The following is a 20,961-nucleotide window of genomic DNA, read 5'->3' as shown; positions in this document are numbered from 1 at the left end:
CCTGCTCGAAAATCTTGGGTGATGGGGGACAAATGTTTGGACAAAATATGATCAGATGTGGTGCCTCTGTGATCAACTAATTAAGAGATCTTAAACCCAAATGAGCTAGGCAGAAAGTGCCAACATATCTTCTTGAAAATCATTTTCAATAGGAGATTATTTCAGTTTTATTATCACACAAAGTAATTCTTCCTATAAACAAAAAATACCTTTGAGTGAACACACTTGGTTTCTCAGCTACAATATTACTATTATTTAAAAGACCAGATGTATTACTATCAACAAACTGGAAAATCAAAATGCAGGAAAGAATGACATAGCCTATCAGCTCAAGTACAACGACTTTTAGTGTTTTTATGTATCATATCATCTTCCTTCTTAATTTTTACATAGAAGCAATTATAGTGCATATATAGTATTATATATTGTATCTTAACTGAAATTAGCAAGTCAAATATCTCTATATGTTATCAAAAGTTCATCATCAATGTGTTATGAAACTGAAAAATACTCTATTCTGAATATAGTATCTCTACTGCACATGAAACTGATGACTATTTTCTCAGAATAGACTGTTAAAAATGGAGTTACTGTCAAAATATATTAACATCTTCATGCTCTTCATACTATTTGCCAAGATATTTTCCAAAAATAGTTGTACCAACTTAAACTGTCTTTAGTATCAATATCCATTATATCTGTATTTGAACTATGAATATCTTGTGAGAATAAACAGCTTCATAATCATCTTTGTACCACCAACACTTAGAATTTACACACTTGTATACTTACATAATACTTAAAAAAAAGTTAAAACTGAAACCTTGACATTCTTAGATGAATGTTTTCTATGTTTGAAACTGTTCTTGGGAGTCATCCTGAGTCCCTTTTCCCCTATATTATGCAAGTCCAATTCGTTTCTAGACAACAGAGCCTAATTTTTAATGGGATAATCTTATTCTGCTCCCACAGGGGTTGGAACCAAAGTTTACATCATATGGAATTCACAAAGCCATAGATGTTTTCATTACTTAAACAACTATCTAAAATAAAAAGTGAGGAAAATTAGTTGCCTAGAGACTCTGAAGGCTCCTACATCTCTAGGAAAAGATAAATGATAAAAGATAAATGAAACACACAAGAAGAAAAGATAAATGATAAAAGATAAATGAAACACACAAGAAGAAAACTGAACATATTTTACTAGCATGTATATTTTATACTTTTTTTTCAAAAAGTTATGTTTAGGCTGGGAGAAGGGGATATACAGGAAAGGAGAGATTTTACCAAAAGGTACAAAATTTCAGATACAAAGACAAATAAGCTTTAATGACTATTATATAGAATGTGTCTATAACAAATAATTCACTGTATATTTCAAAATTACTAAATGAAAAAAGCATGTGAGATGTTAGATTTATTAATTAATCTGATTTAATCATTCAAAACATTGTAAACATATCAAAATATCTTTACATTCCAGAGACTCTAATATCATGTAATTAACAACTTTAGAAAAATTTTTTTATTATTTCTACTCACTTACTTATAGACTTCGCAACTGCTTATAAATTTCCTAGTACAATTAGCTATGAATTGGCTTAACTATTCAATGAGAAATTTATATTAAATATGCAATAAGCTACTTTGGTTAACAGAAGTTGAGGGTACTAATGCCAAAGTTTATTCTTATAAACTATTTTTGTGTCTTCTGTCAGTATAACCACAGGACTACTGCAATACCACCAACTGATAATAATCTTTATAAATCCTACTGTGCAGCTATACCATCTGTTAGTTATTATTTTATGTGTCACCACACACATATGTGAATCAGTTATCACTCACGATAAATACACAAATAGAATTATGGTTTTGTGGAAGGTTTTTTATGATTGTAGTTTATTATCTTTAGGCTAGTAAGTAAATAAAATATTCCTCAGTCTTGGAGAGCAAAAAACAAAATGTAAATTTTAAAAATTATCTTCATAATTATATCAAAAACTGACATATCCACAAAATGTATCTACATAAACAAAAACAGTAAGTTCATTGGCAGCTAATATAATTCCTATTTTTCAAGACTGCACTGTAGAAAAGAGTAACTATGTATTTGCAGTGTTTATTCTCTTATGAGATGAATCATGATGGCAACAACTCAAAACTGGGCCTCCTCTGAGTTTGTTAGACTAGCAGAAGGCAGTAAGTAGATAGAACATCATTACAATTTACTATCAAAATCTAACCAGAAGAGTAATGAGAAAAAGAAGGAACAGAAGGATGTGGATAAATCCCTTAACTGGATAATTAGTTCAAATTATAACTCTTCTTACAAATACTAGAGTTTAATGACTTTAATAAGCCCAAACATGGTTTTAACTGGAAACCTTACTATATACCAAAACATTATGAACTATGTTAAATTACTAATGACTTTTAAAGGATGGTCTAAATAACGTACAACTTGAGAAAATTATGTTTTAATGACTACAAATTTCAATGATATTTAATGAATCCTATTTTAGGTGATAGTATCTTAGGATCATACATAGGCAACTACAAGGTAGAAACATTAACTAAATCAACTCATTTCTGAAGGAAATCCTAAACTATGTTAGTAGAGGGAATGAAAAAGAAACCAACAACCTTCAAGAAGTACTACATGTAAGTAACTACAGAAAACTTGCTAATGGCTGACAGCTCATCTAAGGCATGAAATCTTTCTTAATTCGCCATTATACTACTTTTTCTTCCACTGAATTCCCACATCTATCTTTGTGATCATGGGGTTTAAAGAATTTATTTTGTTCTGTGTTAATTGTAGTAATGTTGAATTTTCTAACTTTCCATGAATAGACTGAGAATTCCTGTAAGTCAGAATTCTTGAGTTTTACATATTTTTATGTCCTCCCACCCCTGTGTCTAACATGATCCCTGGAATTTTGTAGGCATGTATGTTTATCTGAATTTACCAAAACCCTTATTTTAGTATAGTAAAAGTCTTGAGAAAAGTAAGTTATATTTTGGTAACTATGAATGCTTCATGGTTCAGTTTTATAGAACCTCTATTAACTTACCAACTTTGTTCTCATAAATAATATTTCTAGATTTTTTATTATTAAAATAATAAAAACCACTGTGGTAGTACAATAATTATAATTGCTTACTCACATGTCTTTATGTTTTACAAGGTAACTGATGTAAAAGTGCCAAAAATAAAGATTTTTAAGTAAAAACTCTTTTTACAGTGAGAGAAGATACAGCCGTGTAACAATATAAAACAGAAAAAAAAACTTAAAAAAAATAATAAAAAAACTTAATAAAAATATTTACTCATAAGTGATCCCTTATTAACTCAGTTACCCACCCATAAATTACAAGTGGGGCATTACATAACATCACATATGTCAAACAGTATGAAAGTTCTGAGGCTAGGAAAGTATAATTCCCTGTAACTCACACTGGAGTCATCAAGCACAATGTAAGTAGTAAGAGGACACTGGGGATGTCCCTGTCTGAAGGAGCAGAATAAAGGGCTCATAAATGAGGTAACATTTAAACAGAATTCAGGGTCTAAAGCCGGGCGCTGGTGGCTCACGCCTGTAATCCTAGCTACTCAGGAGGCTGAGATCTGAGGATCATGGTTCAAAGCCAGCCCAGGCAGGAAAGTCCATGAGACTCTTATCTCCAATAAACCACTTGAAAACCAGAAGTGACACTGTGGCTCAAGTGGCAGAGCGCTTGCCTTGAGCTGAAGAGCTGAGGGACAGTGCCCAGGCCCCACAGTTCAAGCCCCACGACTGACCAAAACAAAACAAAACAAAAACAGAATTCAGGGTCTAAGATTTATTTTTTAGGCTTACGGGTATTTGTGGTATAGAAGTAACAGTCTGCTGTTCATTTTTAGAATAATATTTCAGAAGAAACTGCTGTTCTAATAATAGTCTAGTAAAGAGATAAAGTTGGGGCAGGAGAAAGCAGATTTGGAAGATAATTGGTAGGTACACAGATTTTATGAGAGGGTGAGAAGAATGAATCCAAATGACAAGCCTTTGATTTGGCAGATGGATGATGACATTAAATGCAATCTAAGTCATAAGTTAACAAGTTTTTATTATATATCTTCTATGTATAATACACTCACATCTAACAGATGAGGTCTATTTTCATTCTAGTGAGAGAAAACAGAGTACACATGTGAATAATCTAAGATAGTAAAACAGGTAATGGAGAAAATAAAATGAAGTTATGTAATGCTGACTATGGGGGAGGGACACTTTATCAAAGATTGTCATAAGAATTGACACTTAAATGAGAATAGAGGAAATAAGTGAAGCTCTGGTTTAAAGGGGTGGGGCACCAAGCAGAAAGGCTGACAGCAAAAACAATGTAATCTCAAAAAAGAATAGGAAGGCAGTGTTTTGTGGGGGTATGTAATGAAAATAGAGAGAGAAATGAAACTAGAGACGACTGAGATCCCTATTTATTTTTCTTACAGTGATTGAGTAGTTAGAAGATTTTAAGAAAGGAATGATGTCATCTGATTTCTACTTCTGTCACACTAAGGAGGAAGACTGGAGGTAGAGTCCCGGTTAAAGTGATAGATTAGATTGTTCTAACAGTGACAATGTGGAGAAGTGGTCGAAATCTAGACGAGGTTAAGATTACAAGACTTGCTGATGGACCAGATATGGCATTGAAGGGAACAGAAGAGCCAAAAGTGATCCATGGGATTCAGTTCTAAACCACTACAAAGAGGGAGAGATATTGAAAAGAGAAAACTAGATAGAGAAATTATTCAGGATGACAGGGACAGGAAAGAATAGTTCTTCTATGGTCAAGTAAACTTCTAAGTAAAATATAAGTAGATAGATATACATATAGAAATTGGGAGAAAGGTCTGCGTGGAAAATTCTTTAAATTCTACAAAAACTTTAAAGCCATGAGACTAAATAAGACTCATCTTGACTATATCAATAAATATGAGGTAGAGAGTATGAAGCAACTTTTTAAAAGAGAAACAATGATTTCCATTTTAAACACTTAAGGTCAAGGTAAATGTTTATCTAAATGTTTATCTAAAATATTTTATTATTATACTCTTGCAGTATTATTTAATTCTGCAGTCTCCTTTACAAGGTCTCTATTTTTTATGCTATCTAAATTAGCTTCCTTACAGCAAACACTATCCGTCCCCTACTGCCAAGAAGCTATTCAGAAAGCACTTCTGAAGCATTTTTTATAGCAAAAATATAAACATCTGGCTGTAATGATTAAAAATTTATTAATTAATAAAAAAATCTAGAAAATAGTACAGTAATGAGGCACTTTAAAATCTCTTAAGGACTATGACTTAAAAAGCTCTTCTCCCTAAGAAATAATCTTGGAATTCTATCGATGGGTCGACATTGAAAAATAACCAGTATTGGTTATTTTTGTATGCTATTGTCTGAATGTTAGGGGAAATAGGAGGGAATTCCTCAAATTCATACGTTAAAACCAAACTCTGAACATGGTAGTATTGAGATGTATGGCTTTAGGGACATAATTAGGCCACAAAGGTGGAGCAATTGTGAGTGTGACTGGTTTCTCTATAAGAGGCTAAGACACTAAATAAAGTTCTAAGTGAGAACTCAATGAGAATAGCATCAAATGTGAACCAAAGCAGATTTTTACAAAACAGCAAATCTGCTTGCACATCAATCTTTCCAGCACTCAGAACTTTAAGAAATAAATTTCTGTTGTTTCTAAGCTATCCATTGTATGATATTTTATTATAGCAGCTTGAATATAGTAAGATACTAAGTATTGAACTTGGGTAATAATGGCTGATTTCTGAACTATCCTGCTGGTCTAATCTCAAATAATCAAATATTTCCTACCAAAGATGCTACTCAGGGTCAGCACTCATTAAGTGAATTAATAAGAGATCAAGATGCTTCACTGTAAAAGACAAATTTTTCTTTGTCCTTGAATCTTTATCTTTTTCCATCCCTACTTACTCATGTTCTTACACAACACCTTTAGTTCAATTAGAGCTTAATAAACAACTACTGTAATGCATGAGTAAACAAGTGAACACTTTCATGAAAAATATGATTCTTTTGTTCCTTTTCATGAATCTTTTCTTACATCTTTAAAGTTTTTCCCAATTACAAAATATCTGCTCAGTGAAAACAATATTAATATAAAAATAAAAATCTCTTGTTACTTTCTACCGATAGCTCCTAGTTGTACTAATTTTTTCATTTAACAAACATTTTTGACTGCCCAAGTTTGCTAAGTATATGGGGATACTACAATAAACAAACAGTCTGAGTCACTAATTATCTCTTTCTCTCTTTGTTTCCTTCTCTCTGTTCCTGCTATCTCTCCCTCTCCTCTTTCTCTTTCCCCCTCTCTCTGGTTGCAGGTAGCAATACCCTCCCCCCTGCGACCATGAAATGGTCCACAAGTAAAGAGTAGAAGTTACTATTATTTATCCTCAGAGAACTATGCATTAAGTGGCTTGTTTAGTTTACACCAGAGAACATCTTACTGCATTTCACTCACTTCCAAAGGTTGGCTACAAAGGATGTCACTCTGTCAAAAGATTCAAAATCCATGGATATCTCTCCCACCCTAATACTTAACATTTCTCTTGAAGATGATTATTTCAATGGATAAGTAATGTTAATATATTTCTATATAGTATGCAAAAGCATCTTGATGATATTTTCAAGTACCCTCAAGGAGCAAATAGCTTTCTCATGTAAAAAAAAAATACCTTCATCTTTCTACAGAACAATGTCAAGTGCTACACAGGAAAAATAATTCTGAATACATTTTTCAAGCCTTTATCTATAGGTTCATATATTATCTATTTAGTCAACTGTGTTAAAAAAAATAGTCCAGATGCTTTAACTTTTGCACTCTATCCACACATCTCCCATCCGCACTTTTTTAACAGAAAGTTTCTACTTCCAGCAACAGGAAAATCTTAGCAACTGGACAGTCATTCCTGGTTCTAGTATCCCCTGACTTTCTGCAGATCACCTGTTTCTTGGTAACGGCACCAGTCTGCATGGAAAGAGTGGAAGCTACTGTTTATTCTCAGAAGACTATGTAGTAAGTGACTTGTTTAGTTTTACTCCAGAGAAGTCTTACTGCATTTCACTCACCTCTGAAGGTTGGTTGCCTTCTACCTCAGAAGTTTTACTTTGTAGCTCATTTGTTGTATCTCCTGAGAAGAAAAAACAGAAACAAAACAACTTTACCATACTATTTTGTTTTCTACTTATTTGAATTTTTTGTCATTATACATTCCATATCAACAGAAGCAAGCACTACTGCTTGCTGCATAATAAATAATTTATAAGAATGAAGCCGGGCACCAGTGGCTCACGCCTGTAATCCTAGCTACTCAGGAGGCTGAGATCTGAGGATCATGGTTCAAAGCCAGCCCGGGCAGGAAAGTCCATAAGACCCTTATCTCCAATAAACCATTAGAAAACCGGAAGTAGTGTGTGGCTCAAGTGGTAGAGTGCTGGCCTTGAGCTGAAGAGTGAAGGGACAGTGCCCAGGCCCAGAGTTCAAGCCCCATGACGGACCAAAAAAAAAAAAAAAAAGAATGACAATTTTGTATAGGTCTCATAAATCATCCATAAACACATATACTTACAACATAAATCAGAATATATTCTGCTTTATATAGGTTTACAATGGAAAAAATAAAACAAATTCATATTTTACATATCATGTCATATTTTAGATATGGCTTGAATAGAAGGCAATTTACTTTAAAATAAAAGCTCTTTATGATATGTATAATTAATTGTCCTCCAAATTAGTATTTTCACATGAGTTACTTTTTATAAATGTTGTCTCTGGATTTCATTGGTGTAGAAATGAATCTCTATGTATCAATGAACCAAAATGCCTTTCAATAGTTATTGGCAGAAAAAGACAATGAACAAATACATTGATTAGCTTTCAATTAATCCTAAAGCTGGTGCCTGGGTGGGTGGTATTAATAAATTAATTTGAATTAGGATGATTTGAAAGACAACAGGACAGGTATAAACATAGTTGAACAAGTTTAATATAGGCTTAACTGATTTACTAATGACCTATTTCAATTTAATTATCACTAACAGTTGGTAATTAACATGTGATAGGTATACAATCAATTAGCCTACTACTTTAGACTTTAATAAAAGGCTAATTTAGCAATTTGTAAATTGTTCTTCCCACAAAAAATGAAACAGGATTAGGAATGTCTACTAGAGAGAAAATTACCAAATTTGTGGATGAAAGTTTGGTTGACACTACAGGTCAGAAGTAGGTTTCTATATAGGGCACAGTATTAAGAGTAATGATTGTGGATAAAGCATAGAAAACTTCATTGAGTGTAATGGTTTTGTATGAAACATAAAAGTTTAGTTTGTCAGTGGCTATGATGAGGAAGAGCCCTGTGAAAATTTCAAAGTCATAAATAAAATTCTGTTAAATCCTAAAACCATGAAAAAACTAAAGACAATTTGATTCCCTAAATATTTAAAATAATATAGTCATTAGCTTTGTTCACAGTTGTAACATTATTATTGTTATGCAAGACCCAGAAAAGGTGTTCAATAAATTAGCAAATTTCTCTTTATAGTTTCTCACCTATAAATCTGTCACAAAAGACTTGAATGTATTTTATAAAAAACTGTATTTGAGCATAGAGTAAGGCTTTAAGGCAGATTTATGGAATACCACTTTGAAATACTATTACTAGTGATTCATAATTATGGCATGACTTATATTTTAAACTTATTAATAGGAAAGTACTGGGAACTTTTGGGTTATGCATATAGGTAACAAAGTTAATTATTGTTACATAAAAAAATCAACTTACTCTTGTAACTCAGGATGTCAAATAACTTGACTCTTTAAGTCACTGTTTATACTGATCAGTTACAACCAGTTGAAAAGGAGCCTTATTTTTGAAATCCCCATTGTCTCTGTCAGTTAAGGATATGATATCCATCTCTAATTTGCAGAAGGAGAAACCTTTGCAGATGGAGAAACTAAAGTACAAAAAGTTTAGTTTGCTAAGTAAGGATACAGACAACCAAAGAAATATAGTCTGCATAATAACTCAAAGTATGTTTAATGACACGGGGAAAAAAGAGGACCCTTTGAGGCCAGAGATGTTGAACATTTCTTCAAGTGTCTATTAGATTCTAGGAGAACTCAAATAATGTAATTCTTTAAAAAGAACTAAGTCAAAGCCTACCAAGTACCAGGAAATGGGTACTTGCAAGAGAGGAGGGTGGAGCCAAGGGGCAAGGAGTAGAACAAGGAAGAGGAGAAAAGGAGAGAATGGAGGCAAGAATTCATTGTGTATACCACAGAATTGAGAAAGGGAAGGGGTGGGTTTGCAGGTGGGGTGGGGTGAAGATATTGGAAGTGATAACCCAGATCAAGATGCATTTACATAACTTCTGTGTTATTTAAACGTGGGGAGACATAACCTGAAAATTAAGAAAAGTAAGGGAAGAGATAGGTTGGGACATGTGAGTGAAAATTTGAAAATCTGATCAAGATTCAGTGTATTCACAAACTGCTTTGGTGAATGGCAACTCCTTTGTAGAACTACTTAAAGATATTTTTAACAACCCCCCCTCCCCCACATAGTGGTACATAACAAAATATGTATAACTCACAATTAAAGTCACAGCCTAAGAAAGATGATCTCTTTAAAATAATTACTATTTGACTGTCACACAGGCACACAAACGCTGTATATGACTAAATTATCTAGCACAAAATCTATGCTTCCTTTGCTATTTTCTTATTTCAAGGTGAGTATCTACACAAAATTTTCTCCATTTTTTCCCTACTGTTTGAACAACCAGGAAGGTTATCAGCCAGTATTCTTGACATCATACAACACATCTGCCTGGAAGCAATGCAGAATCACTATTTACTGAAATGCCATGTCTGGCGATGACTCAGATAAGACAGTAACTGATTACAAGGAAAATTGCCATCTGCAAGATTATTTCTCTATAAACAAAGGCACAAAATGAAAGCAGAACAAATGATTGAAGGACAGAATAAGTCACAATAAAATACAGTGCTTAAATGTTTTCCAACTGAAGAATTATTTTATCACAGGAAAATTCACTTATATTCTATGTTTTCTATAACCTACATAAAAGTTAGACAATTTGGGATATAAGGAATGTAAAACAAGGTACTTTAGTTTCTAAATAGCCTTAACTTTTGCTTACATGTTGGATGGACTAAAAAAATTCATTTGCATTGCAGTCATTTAAAAAAATTTAACTGATATTTTCACAATACTTTACTTTGCATAGGTTTTAAAAAACATCACAGTTGGTTACTGTTGGGCAGTAATGTCTCCCCCACTCCCCTAGTTAACAGGTAAATGAACCATCAGGGGTCAGAGGCACTTGGTGACCTGCCAAGGTCTTTTAGATAGAAGACAGTCACATTGGGGCAGAACCCATCTCCAGGGTCTGATGAAGAGAGCTACGATCAGTGGAAGTTAAAGGTCAGAGTGTGAAGAAAAGAGCCAACAGCTCTGAAAGGAAATTTTGAAGGCAGGATTTGGTGCTGGTTCCACTCCAGAACTGCCCCCTCCCCCCATTCCTTTTTGCCACCCTACTCCTCACAGCTTAACTTTTCTTCCCTTTCTGAGGTGATGTCAAATACTTCTGCCCAGAGCAAGCCTCTATCTTTCCTTCTAGTCTTTTCAAATAAACATAGTTTCCTTAATATTTTTTCAAAAGTTTGTAAGAACAGAAATGAAGTAAAAAATTCCCTTTATATTATAAGTATGCAATTTTGTTTAAAATGTAGGTTTTATTTAAAGGATTAGGTAACTGACAAAGGCGACATATATATACTAATAAAATTCTGTTAGAATTTAAAAGACAAAAGTAAAATTCTCCAAGAGTTTAGATTAAGAGTTAGCCATTTCTATTAAAGGCCAGACAGTAAATATTTTAGGTTTTGCAGGCCATATGGTCTGTGTCACAACTTCACAACACGGTCATTGTAGCCAAAAGCAGCCACAGACAATATGTAAGCTAGTAAGTATGGCTATGATCCAATACAATCTTATTTATAAAAACAGGTGGTAGACTGTAGTTTACCAAACCCTGTTTTAGAGGAATATATACACTGCACTAGGGTTAAAAAACTGGATAATTTTTGAGCTGCATAAGGACATGAAAAACGGACAGTCATTGAATGACTATCATCTTAATCTCATTCTACTTGGTGCAGAAGGAAGGCAGGAGAGGAGAAATGGTGGCATAAAGAGTGAGCACTAGGAGCAAGGGAAAACAGAAAAGATTCCCAGGCATGGGAGTCAATCTGAATGTCTCTGTAGGTCACAAAGGGAAGGCTTGTCTGGAGGTCTCGGTGAGGGAATCCTTGGTTTATGCTCTATTGACTTTATTCCTTATCTCACTCCACTTCTCTGTCTGTGGATTGGTGAGTTCGGGAGTACTTAGGTGCATATGGTTCTGCCCCTTCTCTTTCTCTCAAGAATGGAAGGCCACACAGAACTTGTTACTCTAATCCTCTTCAGCAGCCTCCTATTTAGGGATTCCTGCTCCAGTCCTTCAGAGCTGAGAGAAACTCACTCTAATTCTGGGAGTCAGATTAAGAAATACATTTTTCTCCCAGATCTAAGTTACATTCTTCCATGAAAGCTTGTTTAGGCAATATTTGATCTCCATTAGTCCCCTTTTACTCTTTTAAATCGACCAGTTCTCATCTGAGAAGGGGGATGATATTAGTGAGTAGCATGCCCTTGGGCAGAGGAGCATCAGGAAAGGGTTCATGTGGATGAAGCTGGAGCCATGCTTGCATGCAAAATGTCATGATGGCTGTTTCTTCTTCTTTTGTCAATAGAGAGGATTTATCTAGAACTCCATATCTGAGAATTCAATCTACAAAACATTGCTTCCAAGGATTTCACATGGGAAAAAAATACTTCTATAGTCAAAAGTATGAGAAAAACCTGCAAAACATGAGTTCTTTCTGTTGATTTTAAATTCATTTTTGCATCTGAGAAATTCTACAGGAAGGAAATCTAAAAGTTTTTTCTACAATGTATTTGGCTCTCAAGTATTTGATTCACCTGGCACCTATTAAATATCTTTCAGCGTCTCATGAATACTCTATGGTAAGACCTAATTCAATATTTCTGAAGATTATAAAATATTTTAACTGACTCTTCAGAAGACTCTCAATATGGACAAATTTATTCACTTTTGAACATTTACTTGTAATGGGTTAAGACACACTTTATTTCCTTTGAAGATTTTTTTTTTCATGACTCCCTATTAACTCATTCTATTGCACTGCGGGGCAGACTAGCAGTAAGTGGTTATATTCTACCACAGAATTCTGATTTCATAGTGGCTGATAATCAGCAGAGGAGGAAAGGATAGCCAGGATCTTAAAGACGTAGGAGAAATCCCTACTACTTAAAAATATCTCCCCCACAAATTCAACCAATTAGGGATTCATTAGAGTTAATGAGCTCCTCTTTTAAAATGCAAATACCCTCTGGGAGTGTTTTCGTATTAGTCATTCACTATGTGAAGTAGTGGAAAGAACAGTGGAATAGCCACACCATTAACTCCTTTTCAATCTTCAGTCACACTCATTATACCAGGCCCCCTGGCACAGTGGAAAGAGAATAGCTTTAAAATCTGTCAGAACTCAACCCAAATCTTTTACCACATCTACGACCTTGTGAAGTTACCTTAAGTTCTCAGAACCTCTATTTCCTCATCTGAAAAATGGGAAGAATGTTACAAAGACTAAATGAGAAAATGTTAAACACTAAATATAGAGGAAAGGAAGGGACTAGAGACAAGAGAAATGTGGTGTTGTAGCAATGGTATCAACTACTGCTCTGCCTTTGTCACAGAGCTATTGCTGTTTCTTCATAAAGTCCCGATAAAGTTGTTATGTTGAAAGCTAACCTTCACTATGATAATAATAGGAGCTGAGGCCTTTAGTAAATAACTGGCCAAGAATAGGATTAATGTTTTTATAAGTGGCTAAAGACCAGTTATCTCTTTCCATTATACCAGGACATTGCTAGCAGTTTTGAGAACCAGAAGGCACTAAATACCAAATCTGCTAGCGCTTTGAGCTTGGAATTTTCAGCCTCCAGAACTTTGAGAAATACATTTCTATTGTTTACAGGCCACCTGGTTTATGATATTTTGAGATAGCATAGTAGCCCACAAGGACTAAGATTTTTAGGGTGACAAAAGAAGCTCTCGGATGCTCGGACAGCTTTATTACATCCATTTAAAGAGGGCAAACATAGTAGTATAACCCAAGGCTGTTGAAGATGTTAAAGCACTCAATACCTGTTCCTTCTCCTTACTTAGTAACACATGAGTTAATTTATCTGATTAAATTTAATATAAAGTTAAATCTCCTACTTCTTTCCTGCCAATTTAATCCCTGTTTTCTACTATAATGGATATAAAGAAAAAGTGCTAATTACTTAAGACATGGCTTGATCAGGAGCCTCAGAGGGAAATAAACCAAGAACATGAACAGTTAAATCACAAAAGAAGGGATACACTTAGGAAACAAAGACAGGAATAGGTTCAAGCTAAGAATTAAAGAAAATCAAATTAAAACAACACCAAGTACATTAGCAATTCAAAATTAACATCTATTATCAGTGAAGGATAGAATGTTGCCACTTTAATAGTAACAATGTAATGCTCAGTAAACATCTGCTGATTTGAGTTCAGGTGGGAAAGGACAGCAAGAAAAGAATTCTACACACACATTCACTAAGGACTTATAAAGAGAATAACTGTTAAAATGCAAAGAACAATTTAAACTAAGGGTTCAATAGAACAGGCAATCTACTTTAAAAGATACTAGTGTGACTTTAGTTTTAATATATATTTCCAAGCCGGGCCCTGGTGTCTCATGCCTGTAATCTTAGCTACTCAGGAGGATGAGATCTGAGGATGGGGGTTCAAAGCCAGCCCAGGCAGGAGAGTCCATGAGACGCTTATCTTCAGTGCTCCACCAGAAAAGCAAAGTGGTGCATTTCCATTAAAAATTTAGACATCATATTAGATTCTATCTTCATGAGTGCTAGTAAAATCTTGCTTGCTAGTTTACAGGCTTAGGGTCACCCTAAATAGTTTACTTACTCTGGGATGTAAGAATATAAGCAAATCTAACCAAGATCACACCCACTGATGAGCCCAGCCATTCTGCTCTTAATTTGTTTTAGATATTAAGGTGGCTTTGAGATCTAACTTATTATGTGGAGCTATAGAATGACCATTTATTTCCATGTGATTTCAAAGCAATCCCCAAATCAATTAAGATGTTTAATACTAGGTAAACTGTAAGCATTCTTACTTTTAGACTGGAAAATGAAAAACTTGAAAAGACCAAATTAATTTTGTGCACTGGTATATTATTCATCCATCAAAGGAGAGATCCAGGTATATATGCTACAACACGGATGAGCCTTACTAAAGTAAGCCTGTCAAAAAAGAAATACTATATAATTCCACTTATTTTATCATGCTGCATAAGTCTGCTTCAAAAGTTTGTACACCTTTATAAATGTTATTAATTGTCTTCCCTAAAAATTTATGTACTAAGAAGGTAATCTGGACTATTACTGAGCCTACATCCCAAAATGCTACTACTAGTAGAAAGCTCTGCAGAGGACTTCTCTTGATTAGTCTCTGTGGACTGTACTACTCTGAGAACAAACATGATATACAAAAAAATGTGTAGTGTACTAAGCTTGAAGCTTAAATTTTCAAAAAAAAAAAAAAAGAGTAAGTTCATCTATCTCCACCAGTTCTCTGGTTTCTGACAGAGTCAATGTGCTGTCCCTAGAATGGCAAAGATGAAAGCAAACAGCAAAAATGCAAACACAGGTTATAGATAAATGCTCACCAAATCACTCAGACTGCAGACCTGAAGACCTGCAACAGATGTGAATTCCAATCCTTGCTATAATTTTTTAAAAGATTGTGAAATTATTAAAAGGTATATGAATTAAGTTTTAATATACTGCATGTCCATTTTACCATTACTTTCTTTGGATTCTCAGGTATGATTTGGCAATGCAAGAACTTTGTAACATTAACATATTCAATTAAAAGTAAGTCTATAGGGAAAAAAGTAACTCAATATTTAATTTCTTTCAACCAATAGAACAGAGTTTTAAATTATGGGCTCTCATTTTCCTTACACAATAGTTATCAGAGGATTTTTCTGAAAATATTCCAACACTGAAGAAAAGTTGATACAAAAAGTCATAAATCACATATCACAATTAGAAGCAAAGCCATACATGTCACATATAATGAGAAGCATGACATTATAACTAGATGAAGAAGTTCAATTTCAAAATGCAAAAGAGGTTGGCTTTATTAAAAATAGAAGACCTGTCATTCAGTTATATAATTTGAATGTGTGAAATTATTGTCCTGAGGATTACAATATGCAGTATCATATTTAAAATATTAACATAAGGAAACAAACTTTCCTTTAATATCTTAGGTACAAACTAGACATTGAGGACAGTACTTGTAAAGCTACAGATAGGAAAACAGAGGAAGTGAGGGAGGAGGAGGAGGAAGAGGCTTCCACCAACACCACAGGTAAGCCTGAACCCAAGTCCAGGGAGGAAGTCGAGGCCATTCTAGAAACAGCAATGGGGAATCACCAACAAGCTTCCTCAGGAAGAAGCACTTGAATGGGTCCACCACAGTGTTTAGGGTTGCAAACAGACCTGCCTCCTTTGAAGTATTTATGTAAAACATAATATGCAGAGTGAAAAAGAAAGTGAAAGTCACTGGATGGCCTGGATGTCTCTGTCCCAAAGGGAAACAAAGCAAGGGGCTGGAGGTAGCAGGGAGCCAGGCATTCACATGCATAAACAGAGGCAAATGCAGAGGCATGCAGTTGCCACTGTAATAGCACCACTCACATATTTCACTGTCTAAGAAGCACCTGGGCTACAAAGTCCTGAGTGTCACAAAGAGATCCTGATTTGGGAAGTCTGGTGAAGGGCCCACAATTCTGAATTTTTAGCAAGAATTCCAAAAGATTCTAGAGCGAAGACAATATTTTAAAGAACACTGAAGCTGACTGAAAGCCTTAAATAGCTAGAATATTATATATGTAGAATTAAATATAGAAAGAATATTATGTCTACATTAGCATAATTGTCCCCTTTTTTCCTTCAGTCCTTCTTCCTATCTTGTTTAATTATTTATAGACTATGTACATCTCTATATTATGATTGGGCTCCATAACATTAGTGGCCAGAAAAGAATTTAAATCAGGGTCTCAAAAGTGCATTTGTATATCTGTGTTCATAGCAGCACTATTCACAATGATGGAATCAAACACACACACACACACACACACACACACACACACACACACACACACACACACAAACCCCATTGGTATATTATTCATCCATCAAAGGAGAGATCCAGGTATATATGCTATAACATGGTCGAGCCTTACTAAAGTAAGCCCATCAAAAAAGAAATACTATGTGATTCCACTTCCATAATATACCAAGATTCAGAGACAGAAAGCAGAATGGTGGTAGCCAAGGGCTGAATGTTGGGCAGGTAAGGGAGAGGGGAGAACAGAGTCTTTTGTATATTTGGTACAGCCATAGTTTTGAAAGCTGAAAAAATTTACCCTACATTATGAATATATTTTACAAGTAAATATAAATATTAACAAAGATGTGTTTTCCTCCATTTAAAGTAATAAAACAGTGTAAGTCTACTATTCATCAGCACATCTATTTTTTTCAATTAACATTAATAACTGTGTAGTAGCATATACAGATGCTAAAATTTTAAGAAAATTTAAGAAAAAAGGAAAAGTCAAGCGAAGGAAAATGTATTTACTTTCTGGTACAAAATTGGTACTGGCTTTTCCACCTGGCTACAAGAAATAATTCACCCAGCTCCCCAGCTAGTATGCATTGCAGTACAAAACTATAAGCAATATCAAGGAGCACACTTTAGTAACTCTATGACAGCACACACTGACATTTCTGTTTATCTGACTGCTGCTTTGCATTACACTATCAGTGACAATACAGTGCTATTTATACTAAATATAAACATATGCTTTTCCTTTTAAAATCTTTTTTAAAATGAAGGTTACAAAATATGGAAGTTTTTAAGAAAATTAAAACAAGCAATCTAAAATAAGGTATTTAACACTGAATATACAGATGAAGCACAGCTCTAGATTATGTAAAACATCAGAGCTAATATGAACATCCTCTAAAGAACAAGAGACATGTTTCAATCTTCTTAAGTCATCCTGTCACGAGGATGGAAAGAAGATGTTGGTAACAATGAAACTGAGGTGTTTGTGAAGAGATTAAATATTAACAAATATTGTAAGGTCTCACTGCTAGCTTGTGTTTCCTTCCTTTCCTGTAGAACTCATAGGAAAATAGCTAGATGAGGTGGATTTCCCCTGTAATCTCAGCTATTCTGGAGGCAGAAATGGGGTGGATCTTGGTTCAAGGCCAGCCTGGGCAATATGTTAGTGAGGTTTCCATCTCAACAATGAAGCAAGGAATAGTAGCTCACATCTATCATCCCATGTGGGAGACACATTTAGGAAGATTATAGCAACAATGGGATATTCTATCTGAAACAATAACTAAAAAGTGGTAGGGTGTCTACCTAGCAAGAATGATGCACTGAGTTTAAACAGAAGAAAGAAAGAAAGAGAAAAAGAGAAAAAGAGAGGAAGAGAGGAAGAAAGGAAGGAAGGAAGGAAGGAAGGAAGGAAGGAAGGAAGGAAGGAAGGAAGGAAGGAAGGAAGGAAGGATTCAAAGAAAGAGAGAGGGAGGGAGGAAAAGTGGGAAAGAAAGAGGGAAAGAAAGGAGGAGAGGGAAAACGAAAGAAAAGAAAGAAGAAAAAAGAAAGGAAGGAAGGAAGAGAAAGAAAGAAAGAAAGAAAGAAAGAAAGAAAGAAAGAAAGAAAGAAAGAAAGAAAGAAAGAAAGAAAGAAAGAAAGAAAGAAAGAAAGAAAGAAAGAAAGAAAGAAAGAAAGAAAGAAAGAAAGAAAGAAAGAAAGAAAGAAAGAAAGAAAGAAAGAGAAAGAGAGAGAGGAAGGAAGGAAGGAAGGGAGGAAGGGAGGAAGGGAGGAAGGAAGGAAGGAAGGAAGGAGAAGGAGAGAAAGCAAGCAAGTAAATTTCAGGAATAGAGGAAAGGAAAAGGAGAGTCATAATTAAACTTTTGAGAATCTACTCATTAGTAGATTTAATTACTAGGAAGCTCTTTTTTATTGTGAAAATACAGTACAGAGGGTTACAATTACACGAGCAAGGTAATGAGTACATTTCTTATCAAGCATTGTTGCCTCCTCCTTTGTTTCCCCCCTCCCATCCCTGCCCTCCCATCTCTACGGCTACCCACAAAGTTGTAAAGTTCGTTTTTTGACATAGCATCTTGTACATCTCATTGTTGCAATGGGTCCACCTGTATCCCTATTTAAACAATTTGTTTTTTCCCTTCCCCTCCACAAATTATAACATCAAATACAGTGAAAACAGAGGTTATACAGTGGGGAAGGGACATTCAAAGCAACAAAGAACTCACCTTGTAAACACATTAGAAACAATAGCAAGAAAGAAAACAATCACTTTGTCCTTATCTTAGGGTTCATTTCCCTTAACATCATCTTATCTGACCTTTTCTGCTTGTCTCAGACATATACTAGCTATTGAAAATAAGGGAAACCATGGAACCTATGTTTCTTTGTGTCTGGCTTACTTCACTTAATATAATTTTTTCCAAGTCTTTCCATTTCCTAACAAATGGGGCAATGTCATTCCTTCTGATAGAGGCACAGAATTCCATTGTGAATATATATGCTATATTTTCTTGATCCATTCATCTACTGAGGGGCATCTGGCTTGGTTCCATATCTTCGCTATGGTAAATAATGCTGCAATAAACATAGTTGTGCTGGTAGCTTTAGTGTGGTCTTGTTTGTGATCATTTGGTAAATGCCCACAAGTGGGATTGCTGGGTTATAGGGGAGCTCTATGTGGAGTCTTTTGAGGAAACTCCATACTACTTTCCAAAGTGGTTGAACAAATTTACACTCCCACCAACAATGCAGTAGGGTTCCCTTCTGTCCCACATCCCCTCCAGTATCTGTTGTTATTTGAGTTCTTGATTCTAACTGGGGTGAGGTGGTATCTAAGTGTTGTTTTGATTTGCATGTCTTTTATGGCTAGAAAGGTTGAACATTTTCTTCATGTGTCTATTGGCCATCCTTCTTTCCTCTTCAGAGAAGTTTCTCTGTAAGTCTTTAGCCCACTTATTTATTGGGCAGTTGTTTCTTTGAGGATTTGTTGTTGGGGGATTTAATTTTTTGAGTTCCAGGTATATTTTAGATATGAGACCCTTGTCCATTGTATGGCTAGTGAAGATCTTCTCCCAGTCCATGGGCTTTCTATTGATCTTGCTAGCTATGTCCTTTGCCATACAGAAGCTCTGCAGCTTCATGCAATCCCATTTGTCTAACCTTTCTTTGATCTGTTGTGTTGCCTGTGTCAAGGAGACCTAGGGTTTCTCCTATTCCTTCCGGTAATGTTTTCAGGGTGTCTGCTTTGACTCCAAGGTTTTTGATCCATTTGGAGTTGATTCTGGTAAAGGGTGATATATAAGGTTCTAGCTTTAGTTTTCTACAAGTGATTAACCCATTTTGCCAGCACCATTTACTGAAGAGGCTGTCTTTCTTCCATTCTATTTTTTTAGCTCTCTTATCAAAGATTAGGTGGTTACAGGACTGTGGGTTCCTTTCTGGGTTTTCAATTCTATTCCATTGGTCCTGAGATCTCTTCTTGTCCAAGTACCAAGTGTTTTGATTACTATGGCTTTGTAGCAGAGTTTGAAATTTGGTATTGATATTCCTCCAGCACTGTTCTTTCTTTTAAGGATTGTTTTTGTTTTTTCGGGGTCTTTTATTGTTCCATATGAATTTCTGGATTGCCTCTTCTATTTCCTTGAAGAATGAGGGTGGAATATTGATAGGTATTGCATTGAATTTGTAGATAACCTTAGGAAGTATTGCCATTTTCATGATGTTGATCCTTCCAATCCAGGCGCATTGAAGGTTTTTCTACTTTCTAAGTTCTGCTTTGATTTCCTTTTTCAGCTTTTTAAAGTTTTCATCATAGAGGTCCTTCACTTCTTTGGTTAAGTTAATTCCTTGGTATTTTATTTTTTGTAGGGCTATATTAAGCATGGAGTTGCTTTCCTGACTTCAGCCGCACTCTTCTCCTTATTGGCATACAGAAAAGCCATTGATTTTTGAGGATTAATTTTATACCCTGCAACTTTGCCAAAGTTTTGAATCAGCTTGAGTAATTTGGAATGGAGTCTGTGGGATTCTTTAAATACAAGATCATGTCATCTGCAAAGAGGAAGAGTCTTACTTCATCTTTCCCTATTTGGATACCTTTTATGTTTGCATCTTGTCTTATTGCTGTAGCTAGGCATTCTAATACTAAATTGAAGAGAAGTGGAGAGAGTGGACATCCTTGTCTCGTTCCTGAATTTAGAGGAAATGGCTTTAGTTTTTCAGCATTAAGTATAATGCTGACTGTAGGTTTGTCATATACAGCCTGTATTGTATTGAGGAATGTTCCATGGATTCCTAATTTTTTCAGAACTTTCATCATTAAGGGGTGTTGGATCTTATCAAATGCTTTTTCTGCATCTATTGAGATAACCATGTGGTTCTTATCCTTGCTTTTTTTGATGTGAGGAATTATATGAATTGGTTTGCATATACTGAACCAGCTTTGCATCCCTGAAATGAATTGAGTCAGGAGTTTCCAACTAGTTTGACCCTACAAAGAAAGAATCTTGAGAAGAAAGAT

At 34.8% G+C, this 20,961-nt stretch overlaps 1 protein-coding gene across 4 annotated transcripts in view; it reads right to left on the bottom strand.

Annotated features, from left to right (window-relative positions):
- Window positions 1-20,961, bottom strand: part of Umad1 (UBAP1-MVB12-associated (UMA) domain containing 1) — a 161,608-nt gene that overhangs the window by 41,211 nt on the left and 99,436 nt on the right. For 3 of the 4 annotated variants that reach the window (XM_042696022.1, XM_042696024.1, XM_042696023.1), the window contains one exon: window positions 7,161-7,222. In XM_042696022.1, coding sequence (XP_042551956.1) covers window positions 7,161-7,222 — 62 coding nt within the window. The remainder of the gene's footprint in view (window positions 1-7,160; window positions 7,223-20,961) is intronic. The other variant, XM_042696025.1, reaches the window with a different exon arrangement.

The sequence above is a fragment of the Dipodomys spectabilis genome, unplaced genomic scaffold, assembly GCF_019054845.1.
Source record: "Dipodomys spectabilis isolate Male_0828 unplaced genomic scaffold, ASM1905484v1 ptg000197l, whole genome shotgun sequence".
Classification (NCBI taxonomy): domain Eukaryota; kingdom Metazoa; phylum Chordata; class Mammalia; order Rodentia; family Heteromyidae; genus Dipodomys; species Dipodomys spectabilis.
This window is presented reverse-complemented; position numbering and strand designations above follow the sequence as displayed.